The sequence below is a fragment of the Homalodisca vitripennis genome, chromosome 1 (genome assembly GCF_021130785.1).
Source record: "Homalodisca vitripennis isolate AUS2020 chromosome 1, UT_GWSS_2.1, whole genome shotgun sequence".
Lineage (NCBI taxonomy): Eukaryota > Metazoa > Arthropoda > Insecta > Hemiptera > Cicadellidae > Homalodisca > Homalodisca vitripennis.
This window is the reverse complement of record NC_060207.1, coordinates 204,263,627-204,282,703: the sequence shown is the minus strand read 5'-3', so window position 1 is coordinate 204,282,703 and position 19,077 is coordinate 204,263,627. Positions and strand designations below refer to the sequence as shown.

At 33.0% G+C, this 19,077-nt stretch overlaps 1 protein-coding gene across 2 annotated transcripts; it reads left to right on the top strand.

Annotated features, from left to right (window-relative positions):
* Nucleotides 1-1,171: 1,171 nt before the first annotated feature.
* Nucleotides 1,172-16,298, top strand: LOC124353028 (alpha-ketoglutarate-dependent sulfate ester dioxygenase-like). 2 transcript variants are annotated; one of them, XM_046802820.1, is made up of 5 exons: nt 1,172-1,442; nt 4,593-4,685; nt 8,989-9,230; nt 13,933-14,088; nt 15,784-16,298. In XM_046802820.1, the coding sequence occupies exons 1-5, from the start codon at nt 1,340-1,342 to the stop codon at nt 15,928-15,930; spliced, it is 741 nt and encodes a 246-aa protein (XP_046658776.1). In that variant the 5' UTR covers nt 1,172-1,339; the 3' UTR covers nt 15,931-16,298. The 2 variants fall into 2 exon arrangements, with proteins under 2 accessions (XP_046658776.1, XP_046658775.1); XM_046802819.1 differs by having other exon boundaries at nt 4,593-4,787.
* The last annotated feature ends 2,779 nt before the right edge of the window (nt 16,299-19,077 follow it).

Below are 19,077 nucleotides of genomic sequence, written 5' to 3'. Positions count from 1 at the left end.
TGTCTTTTAAGAAGAAGGATCCTATCAAGCGGGTAGAGAGAATAGGCAAGAAGACGGTAAACTCTGATTCTACATTATCAGCCCCTTAAACAATATCTCTTCAAGTCTGATGGCTTAAGGTTTTCTAACTTACTTCACCAATCTAAACAATTTTATTAGTGGATTTTGACCTGTATTCAGAATAGTGACCAATTTTTTTTCAAACGTGATACAACATTTATTGCTGGATATAGTTATTTAATGAGATAGTCTCTTACCATACTAAATACATTGGGATAAGGCAAACCTGTGCCTGAGCTATATTTGAAACTTTTTGACAGAGAGAAGAATATGTACTTTGACTGTTTATAGAATTAGGTGATTTAACTTCAACTGGTTCAACAGAAACTTTATTAGATATTTTCAACCTTAGTTTATAATCTTGCAATAGACGATCACTAAGGTTTTCATCAACAATTCACTAGTGCGAGCAGTCAGTATAGGTTGTCAGTAAAATTTTCAATAGAGTAAGTTGCAGCCATCTAAAAATCCTTGTCCTTTAGAATATTACATTTCTGTGAGGAATTAAATATTTTCCAATCTAAAACCGTTTTGTAATTATGCTCTTGTTATTTTATATTTGAAAAAGTATAAATATTGTCTGCGTTTCCACTTAGGAAATAAATCAGTGTAGGTATTGATCTGTTTACAACCAAAGAAAACCAACAAGCTGATCGATTTTTCTAAAATCTAGTTTTACAAGCCGGTAATTTCGCTTATATAAATTGAAAAGTCTTAGGTTAACTATTAACATTTTTTTACATGAGATTTTTATTATATTGTTGTCTTATTTCGTATTACATATTAATTGAGTTAAAATTCTCTGACGCCACGTACTATAATCCAATCCGTATTATTAAATTAAAGACTGAAAGTAATGCAATACAATAGTAATTTATAACAGAAGCTTTAAAAGACAACTAACCTTTATTTTTGTTTCTATTCGTAAACAAAAATTAATAATAAAACATACAATTTTAACTATATATTCTATTACAACAATAAATTTATTATTGGCCTTTAGTTTAATGGTTTTGAACACTGTCTGATTTGATTGCTTTGATTTTTACGTATTAGCTTCTTACAGGCTGCTCCAGCTGACTAGTAGTAACAACACAACACTGACGTGAGTGACGTCTAGCTCTAAGAGATTTGTTGAATTAGTTAAGGTTGATTGGAGCTGCTTGTTTCTTTAATCAAGTATAGGTTTAAACACGTAACAATTCATTTTGTAATTAATTTAATAATACAGTTACGTTTTACAAATAATGTCCAAAGATAATGTCAATTTTGTATACTAATGAGAAACTTTAGGAAAATGGTTTCTTATTACAAGCTAACCCCTATTAAGCTTGGTTGTGAAGTTAGAGGAATAAATTTAAAAATAGAGAATCGGAAAGAAGGTAAATGCTACTTAAATTCCATGGTATACCAATTAAACCAGAAAAGAATGCGATTTAAATTAATGTCCTGAACAGATAGTTGAACAGGTTATTGGTAAAGTTACAAATAAACTTTACAAAAAACTTTATTCTTTTGTAAAGTTCAAATTCACAAGTGCATATAATACTTGTGTTATTCTATTTACAAAATATCTTTAAATACTTTTAAAAAGTGTAGGCCTATGCATATTTTTAGTTTGTTAGATTAAGGCATAGTCTTTAATAAGCGGCCTACACTTGTTAGTCGATTGATATATTCAAAGTCAGCATCACTGTTATATTCATCAGACCTTATATATTGTTATCGAATTCTAAGACATACATCATACTCCAGTGCACCTATTATATCTTCGTCTAACACTGTCCATTTCTTGCTCGTTTTCAAAGCTTATAACATAAAATTAATATTTAGTTAATTATATACACAGTCTAGCAACTGCCATAGAACTGAAGAGAGATCTGTAAGATTCACAAAACCCCTTTACATAGTTTTTTTGAATAGTTTAACTGCACATAAATATCTAGTTTGAAAATGAATTAATTATATTCGTCAGGGTAGATAGAAAGGAAATTACTTTCTTAAATCGCTTTTAAATCTGTTTATTAACTAGCAATTCATTAATTTGGACTTAAAATAACAATCCTTGTATTTGTTAGATATTTAAATTTAATTCCTAAAAGCTTACACAACCACTTTTGTTACAAAGCTTTCTCAATATAAGGTTTTCTTCCTTCAAATAAAATAATCTAAATTAGAGTTAACTTCTTGTTTCAAAAATAAAATCAAACTACAAACTTAACCTTCTTATTAATCTCAAATAAAATAAAGATTATAATTTAACTCAAAATAAAATATATATGTTCTCTAGGTACTTTGGGATTATACTGACCACACCAGTATGAGGAACATAAAAATATAAATTAATAGAACGAAAAACACCTCTTTAATTACAAAATTACAACGGTTATCAATTATTAATGGGTTTCCTGTGACGCCCAGAATGCAGCAATATCAAGGATGAGTGCGTGTAGTGGATTTCCGCCTTCAGCCGCAACTGCCGACCGCCACGTGTATTCAGCTAGGTATGAGTCAAGATGGTGTCGTGCTGTTCCTCGTTGTTTTTTATTACGCCATTTAGCTGAACCCCACATTCGCTCAACCTGTTGAGTATTAGCACCGGTTTTCGGGTCGACAAAATTGTATCGATGGTTAACAGTGAAATGTTCAAATCCTGCTGCTTCTAATTCGGCCATTTTGTAACCTCTCCAACAGTCCGAAACAATTGTACTTCCTGGTTCAACGTGGAGTTGAATTTGTTCCATCAAGGTTTTAGCTCCACGATTCGGAACTTGAACCAAAAATCTGCCTCCGGTTTCCTGGCATAAACCCCCAAATATCCACTGTTGCGGCAAGACACGTCCCTCATTATTTTTCCGTTTGGTAAACAAACTTTCGTCTATTTCGACAATACGGCCAACTCCTCCAATCCTACCACCGTTTTTTTTGTTCCACAGAGAACGCACACACCTCACGGAGATAGTTATTCCAATCAACAGTTGTATAACCGGTAATCTCCAACTCTCGTTCACACCACGCCACAGATGTCAGTTCGTAAACCCAGCAGTAGAGGAAACGAACCGCAGTAACAAATGGTATTCAAAAGGTAACAAGTTATGATCTTGTAAAAAACTAATGGCCCCCTCTTCGCTCCCGGGTAAATCCCAAATTCTCATAGTGTCACCCATCACTAATCTATTACACACACAGTAAAAGACGGAAGTACAACAAAGCTAAGTACTCGACAGACACTGCGGCACGAAAGTACAACAATGCGGCGCACCAGCTGAACGTGCAGCGAGGCTCAGCAGTCACGTTATCTACTAGACCGCTCGACTTTGACCCTGTCTGAAGATGGGGAGGGGTTTGCGATAAAACAATTCCTGTTTTATATTGACGAAATATTGTTCTACGCTAATCTAGTAATCAGTAGAAGCAAAATGTCAAATAACGATTCATGTCTGGGTGTGGTTGGTATAATCCCAAAGTACCTTTCTCTATTATAAACAAGACATAATAAGACTGAACTAAAAGCTTCCTGAAAATGTATACCACTTGTGTCACAAACTGTTGCTGTTGGTACAGTCTCAAAGTTCGTACTGTAATTTAACTGTGTTTCACTCAACAATCTTTGTTAAAAGCTTAATAACTTTATGTATAAAAATTATTCTAACTGTTGAATACTAAATGGTTATTACTAGTAACTATTAAATAATATTAAAATGGAAAATTTTACTCTGAGCTATACTTGCAACAACATGTCCTCTCTTGAGAACTTGCGTTATTTATTAAGTGAATACAAATCTTCTTATTTCCCTTTTGCATACAGTATCCTTGTAAAAGAAAGCTACCATTAGTTAACAGTAAAACTCCCATCCGAATATCTTAATTTGACTATAAAAGAGCTCTTACCCAAAAACCCTCACAGATGGATACACGAAACTATTAAGACGCAAACCACCAACTAAATTAACCACAAAACAACACCCCAATAAGGCGCTGAGAATTGCATGTTGTAGCTATTTATACCTCCCCTTCCGGTAAACAAGCGAACTAAAAGCGACCACTATGAAACGCCTCTCAATAATCAAATCCAATAATCATCTCTCAATAATTTAATCCAATCACAAGGTCAGCGAGAAAAGAAGTCAACTCTCATTGTAAACCCGTAAACAAAGCAGGCTACCTGAAAACCTGTTGTCTAACTGTAGATATCATCCTACATCGGCAGACCCTTTCTTGAGAAATTAATTACATATTTCAATTTACCTATATTTTAACATCAATAATTAACTTCTAAAATATTTCCGCATATAATTGCTCACATCAATTTTTAATAAATAAAATTTTAATTGCTTATATAGCAAAAGCTACAAGAAACACGTAAAACTCACAGGCTTAGGGAGAGGGGAGAAAACAAAATGTCGGGGGCACACAGCATACGCTAGTGTTCCAAGATTGTGAAATTTCTATTCTTTGTCTATTGAACATAAGCAACCATAATTCTTCTGCTACAGCAAACACATGGTCTGAGTGTATTAAAAATGTTACAGTTATTGAAAAGATAAAGGAAGATGTAACGAAACACCGTCTGCTGATCTTCAAGGGCCAAGGTGATATCACTGGTTATCGACAGGTGCAAATCAGTAAGTGGTTTGGAGATCTAGAAGTTACATTCTACCAGCATGAACGATCCCCTCATCCTCAAGTGTTTCGTGTGTCCAACGATCCTACTGAAGGGTGTACAGGTTTGTTTGCTAATTAATCTTCACTAACTATGTATTCAGTCGTGTATCTTCTGTAACGCTTTCACTGCCACCTCCTAATTTAGATAACTTTCTTACACCGCCGCCCGTTTTATTCATTTTAAAATAAATATAATGTGTTAAACAATTATAAGAAAACCTTGGGACTTACACTTTTTTTAAAGCTGAGTTCTTCCTCTTTCTACCACACAAATGCTCATGCATAAATATTTTTGAACAGAAAGTCTTGTTTTAAAACTTAAAAGCATAATTTAAAAAATAAATAAATAAACAGTTTACCAAAAAACATCATCATGTACTAGTCTATAACATAAATGTATTTCTCATTATTGCTGTATTAGCATTGTCATTACTGTCACTTTAGCTACACATATTAAAATTGAAATCCACTTAGGTTTAAATATTTTTTTAATGTGGAAAGTTTTGAAACATGGTTTTTTGCACATGACAATTTTGCACTCGCTATACTGATAGGAAGTGTCTCTTCTTGTAACCTTGCCTGTTTGTTTTTTAGTTATTAAAGAATGTCATAAAAGTTTTTTTTATATTTGTTATTTGAGTAAAAAAGCAATACAGTAGAACCCCTCATATCCGGCCACCACGGGACCGAGCCCCTGGCCGGATAACGATTCGGCCGGATAAACCAACCTACAGTACACAGCACTTGACGAAACAAAACAATTGTACTGTACTGTACTAACCGCACTGGAAATAATCAACGAACGGTTTACAGGTTAAACCTATTAGCTCAACTGAGGACAACACAGGAAAATGTAAACAAATAGATACACAAAAATAACGCAAGAGTCGTGGGAGACTAGTGCGTGCAACTGCGCGTCTGCAAGCCGTGGTAAATAAATTTCGATGTTGGCTTCCGGGAAGTGGCCGGATAAACCGAGGTGCGGTAAAACCGAGGCCGGATATGAGGGGTTCTACTGTATCAACAAACTTACTTGCATCTCCAAGAAGTTCATCTCTAGTAAAATCAGGATCATTATCTGTGTCATCTTGGAATAAATCATCACTTTCACAGTCACTTGAAAATCAGAGTAACTCTCCTAACAATTCAATTCCTAGTCTTCAATACTGTCACTATTCATTGTATTTACTCACAAAACAATCATTGTAAACTAAAGAATAGCAAGCAAAACAATAACAATGCAGACGACGAATTAGCAAAACGACAACAAACGGCAGATGCAACCCAAGTACAATGCAAGTTTGTAAACAAACCAATTTTTTCCCAATATTCCAGATGACTGCCAACAACATATCACAGATCATAACCATAGAGTAAGAAATAAAAACATGGAAATATTGAATAACTATCAATGCCAAGTCCAAATACGTTTAAATGCATTTTTGTTAGCGTAACAGTCGTCGCCGTCAAAAGACGTTGTCAGCAGTCTGTAGAATTCCTTGAGTGATGTCAAATGACGTTGTCGGCAGTGAAAGTGTTAAGGTTGTTTGGTCACTAATTAGATGTGAATATGCTGATACTCAAAATAAATTTCAAAAAATGAAAAAAAGTGATGGGTTGTAGGTTTAATTAAATAGCTGAATTTGTACAGATTTCCATAGGCAAATTAAAGAAAATTTCAATTACGAGTATATAAGTAAAAATATGTGTTCATAGTAAACAATAGTGGTGGGTCGTTGCACCTGGAACTGCCATCATCATCACGATGTAACTGGCTGTAACTGGAACCGCAACAACGGAAAAGTGTAAACCCAACTGGAACTATCATGGCAATGCTACCATTGCAAAGAATTGAAATGTCACAGTAGAGGTGGGCCATTCCAACTGGCACCGTTGCAACAAAATAGGGCGTCGAAGGCTAGAGGTGGGTCATTCTAAATGAAACAGTCACGGCAACTGGACTGGTTGGTACTGGAACAATGAGATAACCATGACACTATATGTTGCAATGAGTCCAGAAAGACTGTATGTATGGATCCACGTTTTATACCCTTCCCAATTCTGTTAACAAGAAATTTTATTTTTATTGAAATCTTTTAAATCTGTAATAATGTTTTTATATTTATATTTGTCTGTAATATTAATCTCTAGTGTTAAAAACTGTTTTAATAGTTTTCCAGCTTTATGTTCTCAATATTTAATTTTGAACTTGATACAACTATAACATTTTACCTACATTCTATTTGACGTAGTTCATAATAATGAACTCTAGATCAAAACTAAAGAAATGTGGGGGTTTACCCCCCCCCCACACACACACACACACACGTGTCTGTTAAAAAGAATAAAAAAAAATTAAAGTTTTGCAGAGTCTGATTGTCAAGTTTTTTTTTACTATGTGGGTAATCATGCTCCTAACAATAAAATTTCCAGCTGTATTCATAGTTTACTTTTTCATTGTCAGCTGCTAACGTTAGATGTGTTTTATGACTCAGCGATTTTCGTTTGTTAAAAGAATGGTTCTAAGAATTTGTATGAAATTTTGAGTGAAAAATGAAATAAAGTGTAACAAAATAGGGGAAATGTTAACAAAGGCCTACAGTGAGTGTGCTATGAGTAAAGGAAGGGTTTTCGAATGGTATAAAAGTTTCAAAGATGGCTGTAAAGAGATTGAAGATGTCATATGCTCCAGACGCCCCAGCACATAAAACTTGAAAAAAGTGGTGAAAGAAATGGTTATGAACAATCTCCATATTATGATAAAAAAAAAATCAGAGAAGTCGCTGATGTTGTTGGCATTTCAAATAGTTCATACTATGAAACTTTTTAAATGTTTCGGTTATAAAACGTGTAGTGGCAAAATATGTTCCAACAAAAACAGCGGCAAGTGGAAGTTGCCCAGGAGTTACTAAATGAAGTCAACAACAATGCAGAATTGCGGAAACGTGTTGTAACACAAAACGTTGGTTTACACATATGATGTTGAAAATAAGGTTTAATCATCTCAGTGGAGGCACACTGTAACATCAAGACCAAAAAAGGCTCGACAAGTGCAATAAAATATCTTTAGATTTGATATCTTTTAGATGTTCTCAGATTTGAATGGCATAGTGTATCATAAATTCTTGCCACAAGGTAAAACGGTCAATAAGGAGTACTACCTGCAATTTTAACGCCGTTTGCAAGAAGCAGTCTGGAAGAAAAACACCCAGATTATTGACAAAGCAATTGTTTTGCAACATGATGATGCACCAGCTCACACTTCATTGCTTCTTCATGAAGTTTTGGCCAAAAACAATACTGTAATGTTGCCCCAGCCTCCATATTCTCCAGACACGGTTCCTAATTTCCAAAAATAAAAAGAACCTTAAAGGACTGTTGTTTTACAAGCATAGATCACATGAAAAGTGCATCACTGAAAGAGCTAATAGAGTCATTTAATGTCACTGTGTGAGAGTAATAGATGTTAGGAAAGAAGCCAGTCACTTCAGCTCAGTCCAATCGGTTATAATGAAAAGAGAACAAGTGGGACACTTTGTTTAAATAATATAAAGGTGCGTGCACACAGAAATACAGCACTTGATGAAGAAAGAAGGTGGATGCGATAGTGCTTCTTGGATGCACAGACTTGGCACATTTATAGGAATATGAAGACTCCGCCACTGTGTTAATCATTTAGATAATGTTTTAAAAATCTTGAAATGGCTCCCAATCACTTTAATCTTGTACAATCCAATTTTTTAAAGGGATAAAGGATTCTGTAAGTGAGAATGTGACAGTTTTTACTTCTTGAGGCAGTTGAGGTAAAGGTTGTCTACTCACGTAACAATTGCTTGTTTGTATATATTACATATTATTAACAACTCAGAACTGTCTTTTGATCCAGACATCAAAAGTAATGAAAAAATTTATCTCAACAAAAAATCTACACTGCACCTTAGAGTGGATATGTAGGGACACTGACAGATAAACAATGTCACTTATCGGCCCAGAGATTAACTGACTTCTGCCGCACCCGTTAAATTGCCTTCTATAAGCCATAACTAATAGCTTGTGCTACAAGTATATCACAAATGTGTTGTTTTCTGTTTTTATTTTCTTTTTCTTAAACTTCAGTATTGAAAATTCATGATTGAAAAAGATATTGCAAGCAATATTGTGTATTTTAATTTCAGAATCTTGTGCACTGTATAGTAAGTCTGATATAAAAGCTTGCAACAAAAAATCTACAAGACTGATTCAATTTTCCGTTACTGATTGTAGGTGTGGGGCGAACTGGGTGGCATATTGATGGGACGTTCCAGCCCGCACCATATGCCTACTCACTGTACTACATGGCCAGTGTACCTAAGGAAGGTGCCACGGTGTTTGCGCCCCTCACTGAAGTCATAGAGGGTCTCTCGCCCGAGAAGTACGCAGAGTGGGATCGACTGTGGATGGCTAGTGATCGAAGAGCTGGTCCAGTACACCCACTGATATATACTCATCCAAGATCAAAGAAAAAGGTAGCGTTAATTTGTGACAGTTACAATATACTACAATAGTAAACTACAAATTATCTATATACATTTTATCCGCTTTGTAGATTATATGTGGATAAAAAATTGTTTATATTAATTAAATAAATGTATTAAAGCAGTTTAATGCATTTTAAAAATATTATAACTTATTAAAAGTGATCAGAAATAACAGAAGAAAACTGTTGTACTGTACAGTTCAGTCGTACAATCAGGCTGATCAGAGTCTTGAAATAATGGATGCAGCGGAAACATAGATATTTCATGTTGATTGTGAAAAATATAAATTCATCAAAAAAATAAAAGATAAACATAAATAACTGGATTACGAAAGAAATTTTAGTATTCAGAGAACATTTTAAAAAGAATGTCAAAATATACCAAACACTCTAAAAGTAACGATGATCTTGAATTTTATAAACCTTACAGCTAACTGTATAGTAAAGTAATAAAAACAGAGACAAGATCCAAAAATGTATTAAAAATTCGGATAATATTTCTAAAATGGTTTGGCAAATTATAAATGACAAAAATAAAACCAAGCCCCAACAACATCAGATTGAATTGAAAGAAAGAAATGTTATATAGTAAGCTGACTGATGTGGCTAATGTTTTTTACAAATACTTAGCATCTATTGTCGGAAGTACTGACGCAGTAAAAAAAACCGTGCTTAGACTTGGTAAACAGTGGTCCTATATTTTCTATGGCTTTGTCCCCTGTAACCACAAGTGATGTTGAGATGGTCATAAACAGTCTTAAAACAAGAAGGTCTGCAGATGTTGGTGGTGTCTCTGTGTTGCTAATAAATTTTCAGGTTAAAAACAACATATTAGCAAAACAAAAGTTTGGTTTCAGAAAGAGACTGTCTTCCGTTGACGCAATTAATAGTCTAATTGAATGTATAACTTAAGGCTTGAGGGCAAGTAATACAGTGCTTAGTAATTTGTGGACATGTTAAAGGCTTTTGATTGCATTATCAAGTAGATCATGCAATCCTACTTGATAAGTTTTATAATTATGGAATTAAAGGAATCCCCCTAAATTGGCTGCAATCCTACCTTTCTGATTTTAGTCAGCAAGTTCAGGTTTCGGATGAATTCTCCGATTATACAAGTTAAAATATGGAGTTCTACTGGGTTCAATCCTTTCCGATTCATGTTCCGATGACACAAGAAATAAATTTGGTAACCAACAAATCCAAATCAACCTACGTGTTATTTAATAGCCAAAACATTTTAAATAAATCCTCACCATCAGTAATGATTGGTGACAAATCATTGGTTCAAACATATATCATTAAATTCCATGGTATCTACACAGATTGTTATCTGTCCTGGAGTACACATATTGAAAGTATTTGTAAAAGAATTTCTTCCAATATATATTTGTTAAGAAATGTATCAAATCATTTTCTCTTAGTAGCCCTTATTGATAGTTGCCTACTAGTTGGTCAAACATTTAGAAATAAATAATCTTTATGACAAGGAACAACTCGGTTTTAGAAAAAATAAATCTACTATAACTGCATTGATAGAATTCACTGAGTCTGTAATAGAGTCAGTCGACAAAAATTATAATGTAACAGGAATATTCATGGACCTATCAAAGGCTTTTGATAGCATATCTCATGAAATTTTACTTAACAAATTGCAAAATTTAGGTATCCATAATATTCATTTAAAGTGGTTCGAGTCATATCTATCTAAAAGAGAACAATACGTTGAAATAACTCACATAAAAAATAAAAAATTACTAAAATTTCGATCCAACACCCAATTAGTAAAAAATGGAGTACCCCAGGGGTCTATTTTAGGTCCTATATGTTATATAAAGGATATGCCAAACTGCCTTAGTAATCTTGAAAGTTCAAAAAACCAGCTGTGTCTATTTGCAGATGACTCAAATCTCATTATATCTGCAAAAGTAGAAGTCGAATTGGAGATATCTGCACATCTGCAACTCTCAAATGTACAAAAATTTTTCATTGACAACAAATTAGTTTTAAATACCGATAAAACTAATTTTATTTCTTTTAATACAAAAGAAGACAGAAAACCTTTAAATCCTAACATATTGATAAACGATTCCAGTTTGGATCAAGTTTCCTACACAAAATTTCTCGGTCTAACAATACACAAAAACCTTAGCTGGAATCTACATATTGAACAGATAATTAAGCGGATAAATTCTGGGTTATATGCTATCAAAAGGCTTTCTTATTTATGCAGTTTGTCAGTACTAAAGATGGTTTTCCATGCACATATTCAATCCCACATTGCATATGGGATAGGAGTGTATGGAGGAACCACAGACCAAAACCTAAATAAAATTCTAATTTTGCAAAAAAAAGCACTACGAATAATGTTGAAAATGAAGAAGGATGAGTCAGTGAAAAATAATTTCACTGAACTAAATATTTTAACAGTGCATAGCCTTTATATTTTAGAATGTGTTATGTATGTTAGGACCTATCAATCTAAATTTAAAATTCATTGTGAAACCCATACTTACAATACTAGGAATAAGAAGGAATTAGTAATACCACGACACAATTTAGAATTTTATACAAAAGAAACTTCTTATGCAGGAATAAAATTTTTTGAGTCAATTCCAAAAACAATAACAAGAGTTGAAGATATTAAGAAATTTAAATCAATGTTAACCCTTTCCGCTCGGATGGGCAGCAGTGCTGACCAAATATGGCTTCTTGTAGACTCGTATTATTTTAGCACGTACTGTCCACTCAGATCGGATGGGCAGCGGTGCTGTCCACTATGGCGCCTGCGTGCACACAGCAGCCACGTCATTGTTGCGTCCCCACCAGCTCGGAGTTATTTTCGCCACGTCATTGATACTGTGCCTTTTAAAAAGTTAAATGGATTTAAAGGTCCAAAGGTAAATAATAATGTAGTCGAAAAGTATTACAATGGAAATGTTATATTTCTATAAACTAACATGAGTTACAATGAGTATTAATAATGTGACAGTAAATAATTATAACATGATAAAAAATAAAATTAAACTGCTTATTATTGTTCCGAATACAAATTTAACTGCAGGCTAGTTGTCATCTTGTTGTTGAAATATCTGAGATGAATGGTACTTTTCAAAACAAACACCGATGTGAAGACCGGGCTCATTTTCACAAGTTGTGCAATAAAACTTCACTCTTTTCCTGGTGCCGCCTTGTGCTCTGCTGCTACAAACGACAAAATTCTTCACTTTTCTGCCTTCAAGAGGATATGGTAGATGAAGTTTCCATTTTAGTCGGGAAATGTCTTGCAATTGGGATGGTCTTCCTTTTTTATTTGTGTTCCTTACATCGCCAACAAGCTCTAATACCAGTAATTAATAATAATACTAGTAAAACCAGGTATTAATGCTGATATATTTACACTTTATTTACAGTTATATTTACACTGATATCTACAAAACTTCATTTACACTAATATTTAATAAAATTGCACAATACTAAGAATAATAAACAATCCGTTCTAATAATGCGTGTAGATTAACTCACTAGTGACAATGTGGTTAAAAGCGCGCTAAAACGAAAGCCTAGAGTGCAATATTGACCAGATGATCAATTTCCAAGCTTTGTAATGAAACAGCTGAATGATCTTAATGCGTTGTATTATAAAAATATACGTCAGAATAAAAAAAAATAGAGTTTATAACTTGTGGTCAACGCTGCTGTCCATCCGAGCGCTAGTAGGATTATTCAACGGAGAGCACAGCTGACCATCCGATCTCTGAGGACGGCAACTCTAAAAATATATGCGCGCGCTAGAGGAAATGGCGGTGGCCAACACTGCTGCCCATCCGATCTCTGTGGACATTCTAACATTACCGCTCCGAGCGGAAAGGGTTAAAAGATTATTTAGTTAGGAAAGCATTTTATTCATTTGAAGAATTTTATTCAACAACATGATCAATTATGTAACTTAGTTGTAGTGACACTATTTATTGTACCCACGTACATAATGTAAATAAAGATATTTTGACTTGACTTGACTTGACTACTGTGGACTTATTTTCCCACACATATCTTATGGGATTACTCTGTGGGGTGTCTTAATTCGTATTTTCTAAGATTATATATATTTAAAAAAATCTGTTTGCATAATAAATAACTTAATTTCCTTGGAGTCGTGTACAGAATCCTTTTGGAGCTCAAATTACTGACAATGCCTGCAGTATGTGCTTGAGACGAGTATGTTCTGTCATTTCAGGTGCACGCTGCTGCAGGTCAGAGATGTCCCCATGGTTATAATACAAGAGCTGGAAAAAACTACAGAGTTGCTCAACACAGGCAACTGTTGTTTCATGGCCGTTTCCCATCTCAGATGGGTGTCAGATTTATAAATTGTTTATCAGAAAAAATAAAATCCATCACAAATCAACCAACGTTAACTCAGAGCTAAAAGATATGGGGAACTGAAGGGTGTGCGACTCAGTTGATTTGAAAGATTTTAAGATATGTGTAATTATGATATCTATTGAATACATTTTATATTTTTGTACTTTTGTCTTTTGGTTTTTTACTTAATTTTTTTTATTTCGAGTTTTTTATACATGGCAAAGTATATTAGCAGAAAAATAGGATTAGTTACGCATGTCATACCATTTTTTATAATTGTTAAATTAGAGACAATAAAGGATTATTGAATTGAATTGGTATTTCTGCAGGTACTTTGCTTTCACCTCGGCATGACAAGTGATTTCATCTATGACTATGGCAACCCTGGAGAACGTCTTGCCACCCCTCAGGAGTTTACACGGATACTTAATGAAATTCACCATGAGTTTGTGAAAGACAATGGCAAGATACAGTACAAACACAATGTAAGTATCCTTATTATTGGACAGAGTAAAATAACACATTTTTACAGCTTGACAAAATTCTAGAGAATGCAGGTAACGTCATTTGATTAAGATTGAATGTATGTATTACATTTAATTAGAAGACCTCTGTTAGATTGGAATTTTTATAGTATTGGCTTGCATCAAAATTTTGTTTTTGCAAGTCACCCTCTTGTTACTTCTAAAGTGGAAAAAATTACAAAATCCACTTAAATATTTAAAATAAATGTTTACATGTGTTCTGAACATACCAAACATATTTTCTTCAGTTATAAATATGTTTATAATATATTTTATTATTGCCAAATTGCAAAAACCAGTTAAAAATGTTTTTTTGTTCAAAAACATGTACCTAACTTTTTGCTAAAATTTTCAAAATAAAATTGTGTGACCAAAGATAGAAGGAAGTAGGAAAAATTGAGTCATCTAAGTACTTAATTGCAGTACATATGTATAGTTTGTAGCAATAATTTTTTAACATCTAAAACAGACAGCATTTTCTAGTTCTATATTTTATTAGTAGTGCTCAATCCGTTAAGAGTGTTCTTGTGGGTCTCAGTTGAATACTTTAATACTTTTTTATCGTCCTAACTGCTTTCTGCGGTTCTCTACAAAGTTGTGCGATTTCTCTATACTCAACTTGTCTTTAACCCTTTGAGTTTAATTAATATGCTCAAAAGTTAGCACTTCCATGTGTTATATTACTAAATGTGTGGAAGATTATCAGACTATTTGTTAAATACAACAGTCTGAAAAAGATTTATTTTATCTATAATTTTTTATGGGAAGCTGCTGTAAAAATGCAGGTTTAATTTGACATATAACTGTTAATAACTGATTTGAGAATCTGATCAGAGGCAACATAGACATAGCAATGGCTTGCCAAATGGCCGCAGAGCTCTTTTCTATCATTGATTCCCTCCAATGGCTGTTTCTTCTCACTTTTATCTGACCACCTTGATGTCCCTGTAGTTCCTAACAAATTTGAGTTTCCAAACTGCTTACGAGTTTTTAATGCTAAGATTGGTGTGGGTGTTAAAAACACTACCAAAAGATGAACATTTTGAAATGTTGTGTGCAATAATGTTTTAAGTATGTCACTCTTGAAGTTATATTTTATAGTGAGGGAAACAGGTGATGGCAATATTAGATGTTCTATCCATTAATCAGCATTTTTTTAGAGTGTTCATCTGCGTATATCAGGAACTCCTAGATCTTCTTTTGTGATCAGGCGTACTAGATATATAACATCATCAAAAACTTAAGATCAACAAGATGGTAAAGCATTGTCCATCCCCAGAGGGTTGACTTCTGGCTGGTTTATACCTTCCAGTTGAACCTACACTGGGTTCAACAAAAACCGATCTCGTCACTTGTATCTGGGCAACCCTAACCACAAGTGTCAAGATGGGTGCAAGGTAGATTGATAAGTTTAATCTACTGTGGGGGATGACTGTTGGAGTAAGTGTTAAAGGCAGTTGCTAGCTTAAACATAAGGGCATGCCATCCCCTACCCACTTTCACTGAAGAAGCTGCTAGGCTGCATCGAACGACTTTTCACAACCCTGTACCTACAACCAAGACATATTAATGAATTCTCAGCATTTCGATCTATAACTGATTCGTCTGCATTTTTTTTTAAATTTGTTGATCGAATATACTGTGTTATGTTGACAGTGGGAGGAAGGTGACTTCATCATATCAGACAACTGTGCAGTAGCTCACGAGGCGAGCCCAGAGACGCAAGCTCCTCCGTCACAAGTGGGGCTCAGAGTTCTGCATCGAACGACTGTTCACAACCCAATACCTCCAGCCAAGACTTGATTACTTCAAAACTCTTGATGCCTTACTAAATACTGTATTTTGAGATTGTTTGATAAAAGTTAAAGTATTTACTGTGGATTACCTAAATTCTTTGATTTATAAGAGTAATCATTAAAAATCAGCTTCAAATTAATGTAAAGAATGTAAGTTTTAACTAATAGTCTTGAGTGTGATGTAATTGATCAATATTACAAATACTTATTGCAAACCGCTTGTAAATAAAGTAAACTGTTTCCTTTATTGTGATGGATGAAAATGTGCAGAACTATAGTGAGAATTTGACTGTTAAACATAGATTTAAAAGTATTATTTTTAGACTACTGTTTTTTCATGTTGTCTTTCAATAAATAATTGATTTATTATTATTATTTGTTGTAATATGGTTTTTAATTAACCAAGTTTTTAAGGACAGACTAATTACAGGTAAATTATGATGCCAATAATTCAGCTCTGATGTTCACAGATATCCTCCGATTCAGTTTCCATAAATATTTTGGAGCTCAAAAACTAGAGCCAGTAAACAGGATATGCTGATGTTGCACCATGCTAAGTAAATTTTAGTTTTGAGGTTTGGCTATAAAATTGTACTGTGAACTGAGTTTCAATGAGATTTCTGTTTTATGTTATCTGTGCTAACATTAGTCTTTATTGCTTTAAACCAATAATAGCTCATTAAATATGTTGAACTGTATTTTCTATGAGATGACTGAAGAAGCTGAATATTCACATGGGGTGGTTTATGTGATTCCTCTCTTACAGTGTGTAATTAATATTTATTGCTAACTATGAGTGTGTAAAATGTCTGAAAGCACCTTGATATTTTTTAAACCATATTAAATAAAATGTACAAACATTGCAGAATGTTATACAGCAATCTTAACTATTTTTCTATGCAATAACCATCACATACCTACATTGGATAGTGCCATGGAAATTATAAATGCAAACCTGGGTCAATATGCATATAATTTTAAAGGTATTTATTTATTAAAACGTAATGCAGTAAATCACACTTGAAAAGCTTAATTCATCACAAAATGATCACAATTGTAAAAATCTGGCAAATCAAGGGTTGCTTCTTTGTATAAGATAAACGTGTTAGGAATCACTCTATTACAAGTAGTGCACTTTGGGGACATACTCAAAGTGCTCTTTGTTATGTACAGACATACAGACTGCCCTTTCATCTTTTGATCCCAAATTCAAAAGGGTAATTTTAGATTAAGAAAACCTATGAACTAGGTTTCTAGGCTCATTGTACAGTTATACCACAGATGGATGAACCACAACAAGATTTTAAGAAGGTCCTGTCACAGGTCCTTAATAATATTGTTATTTCCTAACTAAAACTAGAATTAATTTAAAAAAGAAACAACTGAGTTTTAAATAAATCTGTTGAATTTTATAGTAATGAATAATAAATTTTACTTATTTCAGATCAGAGTGTTTAGAATCAATTTCTCTGCATAATCGATTAAAAAATTGTATCCTTTTATTAGAACTTTAATAAAGTTCTTGAGCTTACAGCATTGAAAAACCTTAAAATTTTCAAGAAGTTTTGGAATATCAGTTAGTATAAAAAGAAAACTAAAACCTGTGATAAATATTTATTATATTTAAGACAATATATGGTATTAAATGTTTACCAAGTGTTTCAATTTTCTTTTTAAACTAATTATAAAACTCTGCATTGTGAAATACCTTAACACAAAAGAACATACAAATACACATTTAATGTGAATAGAAATACTAAGTTACATATAATTCTAGAATTTGATGTATTACAATCATATTATAAAACAATAAAATCATGAAAATTGCTGCGTTGTTTAAGTCTCAAGAAATTCCATTTATATTCACTTCTCTCTTGAAGGTAACATTTATTTAAAATCTTTCTCTGCCTTATGTATACCACCTAGGTTGTGTAGACCTGTTTATTTGACTTTTACTTTGCGGAAGTTTTTTTCCAGAAATCCCCTATATTTTAGGGGATTGTTCCTATGGTTATAGCTAAATCATTTTTAACTTTTGTTGGATTTTTTTGTTTTTATTATTATTCTCTTTGTATGTGTCTGAAAACATTTTTTTTTAACCATTAAACATAAACCAAATTTTGCTTGGGTGTTAAAGTTACTATGCCTCTTAAAAAGGCGGTAATTTGAAAGTTTTTGAGTCACAATATTACAAACTGCAAGTATTTTACAAAAATAACTATTTTTATAAACTTTGTTTGAAATCCAAGAACAAAAGTCAAGTAAATTTAGTGAAAAATAACCTACGTATTGCAGTTTTAGTAACATTAATTTATTTGTCCCTAAAGAGAATCTTCAATTTCACAAATAAATCTATTTAGGTGACAAGATATTTATTAGTTATTAAATGTTGGCTAGTAGCAGTATACAGTGTCTAAAATCAATAAAGTTTATTAAAAACTCACTTTTATACGGTATAATTTATTCTTGTAAAAATTACCTTGAATTCATCATTACTTATAGAACATTTATACTAAGGATATAACTTATTTGACAAGCTGTGGTTGCCATTACATTACATTTTTATGCTTGTGTCACCAATTAAATACTTGCAATAAGGTACTAGGTAATACTGCTTTTGGACACGATACTAGTAGTTTACTTAACAATAACATTGTACACGTTTTTATCACGTTTTAAATTACTTATTCAATAGTGCTGAAACATGTCAAAAGTTACATGAAAACACTAGTAGGCATTTGCTCTTACACGATTAAGTTAAACAAAATTGTCAGCAATAAACCCCCTTTAAAATGTTATTTTATGTTCAAATTGCAAGAAAATGTAGGTTATTCCATAAGAAATCTGAAAGTTACCTGTAATATTGAAAAAGGTTTTTGAAAAGTAGCAAAAAAATTAAAATTTTAATTTTAGGTCCGTAACAAACAAAAAGTAGGCAAAGTCCCCCAATTCTGTAGTAAATTTAGTCGTTTTTAAGATACCAATGTAGGAACTTCAGATACCTTGTTTGTACACGAAATGTATAATTTATGGAAGCAACCAAATATTGTTTTTAATAATCAAAATCCACTACTCAAAGTTTTAATACTTCTATGCAATTTAATACTTTCAATACACAATTGCTCTGTTTTCTGAAAGAGTGATTCCTAATAGG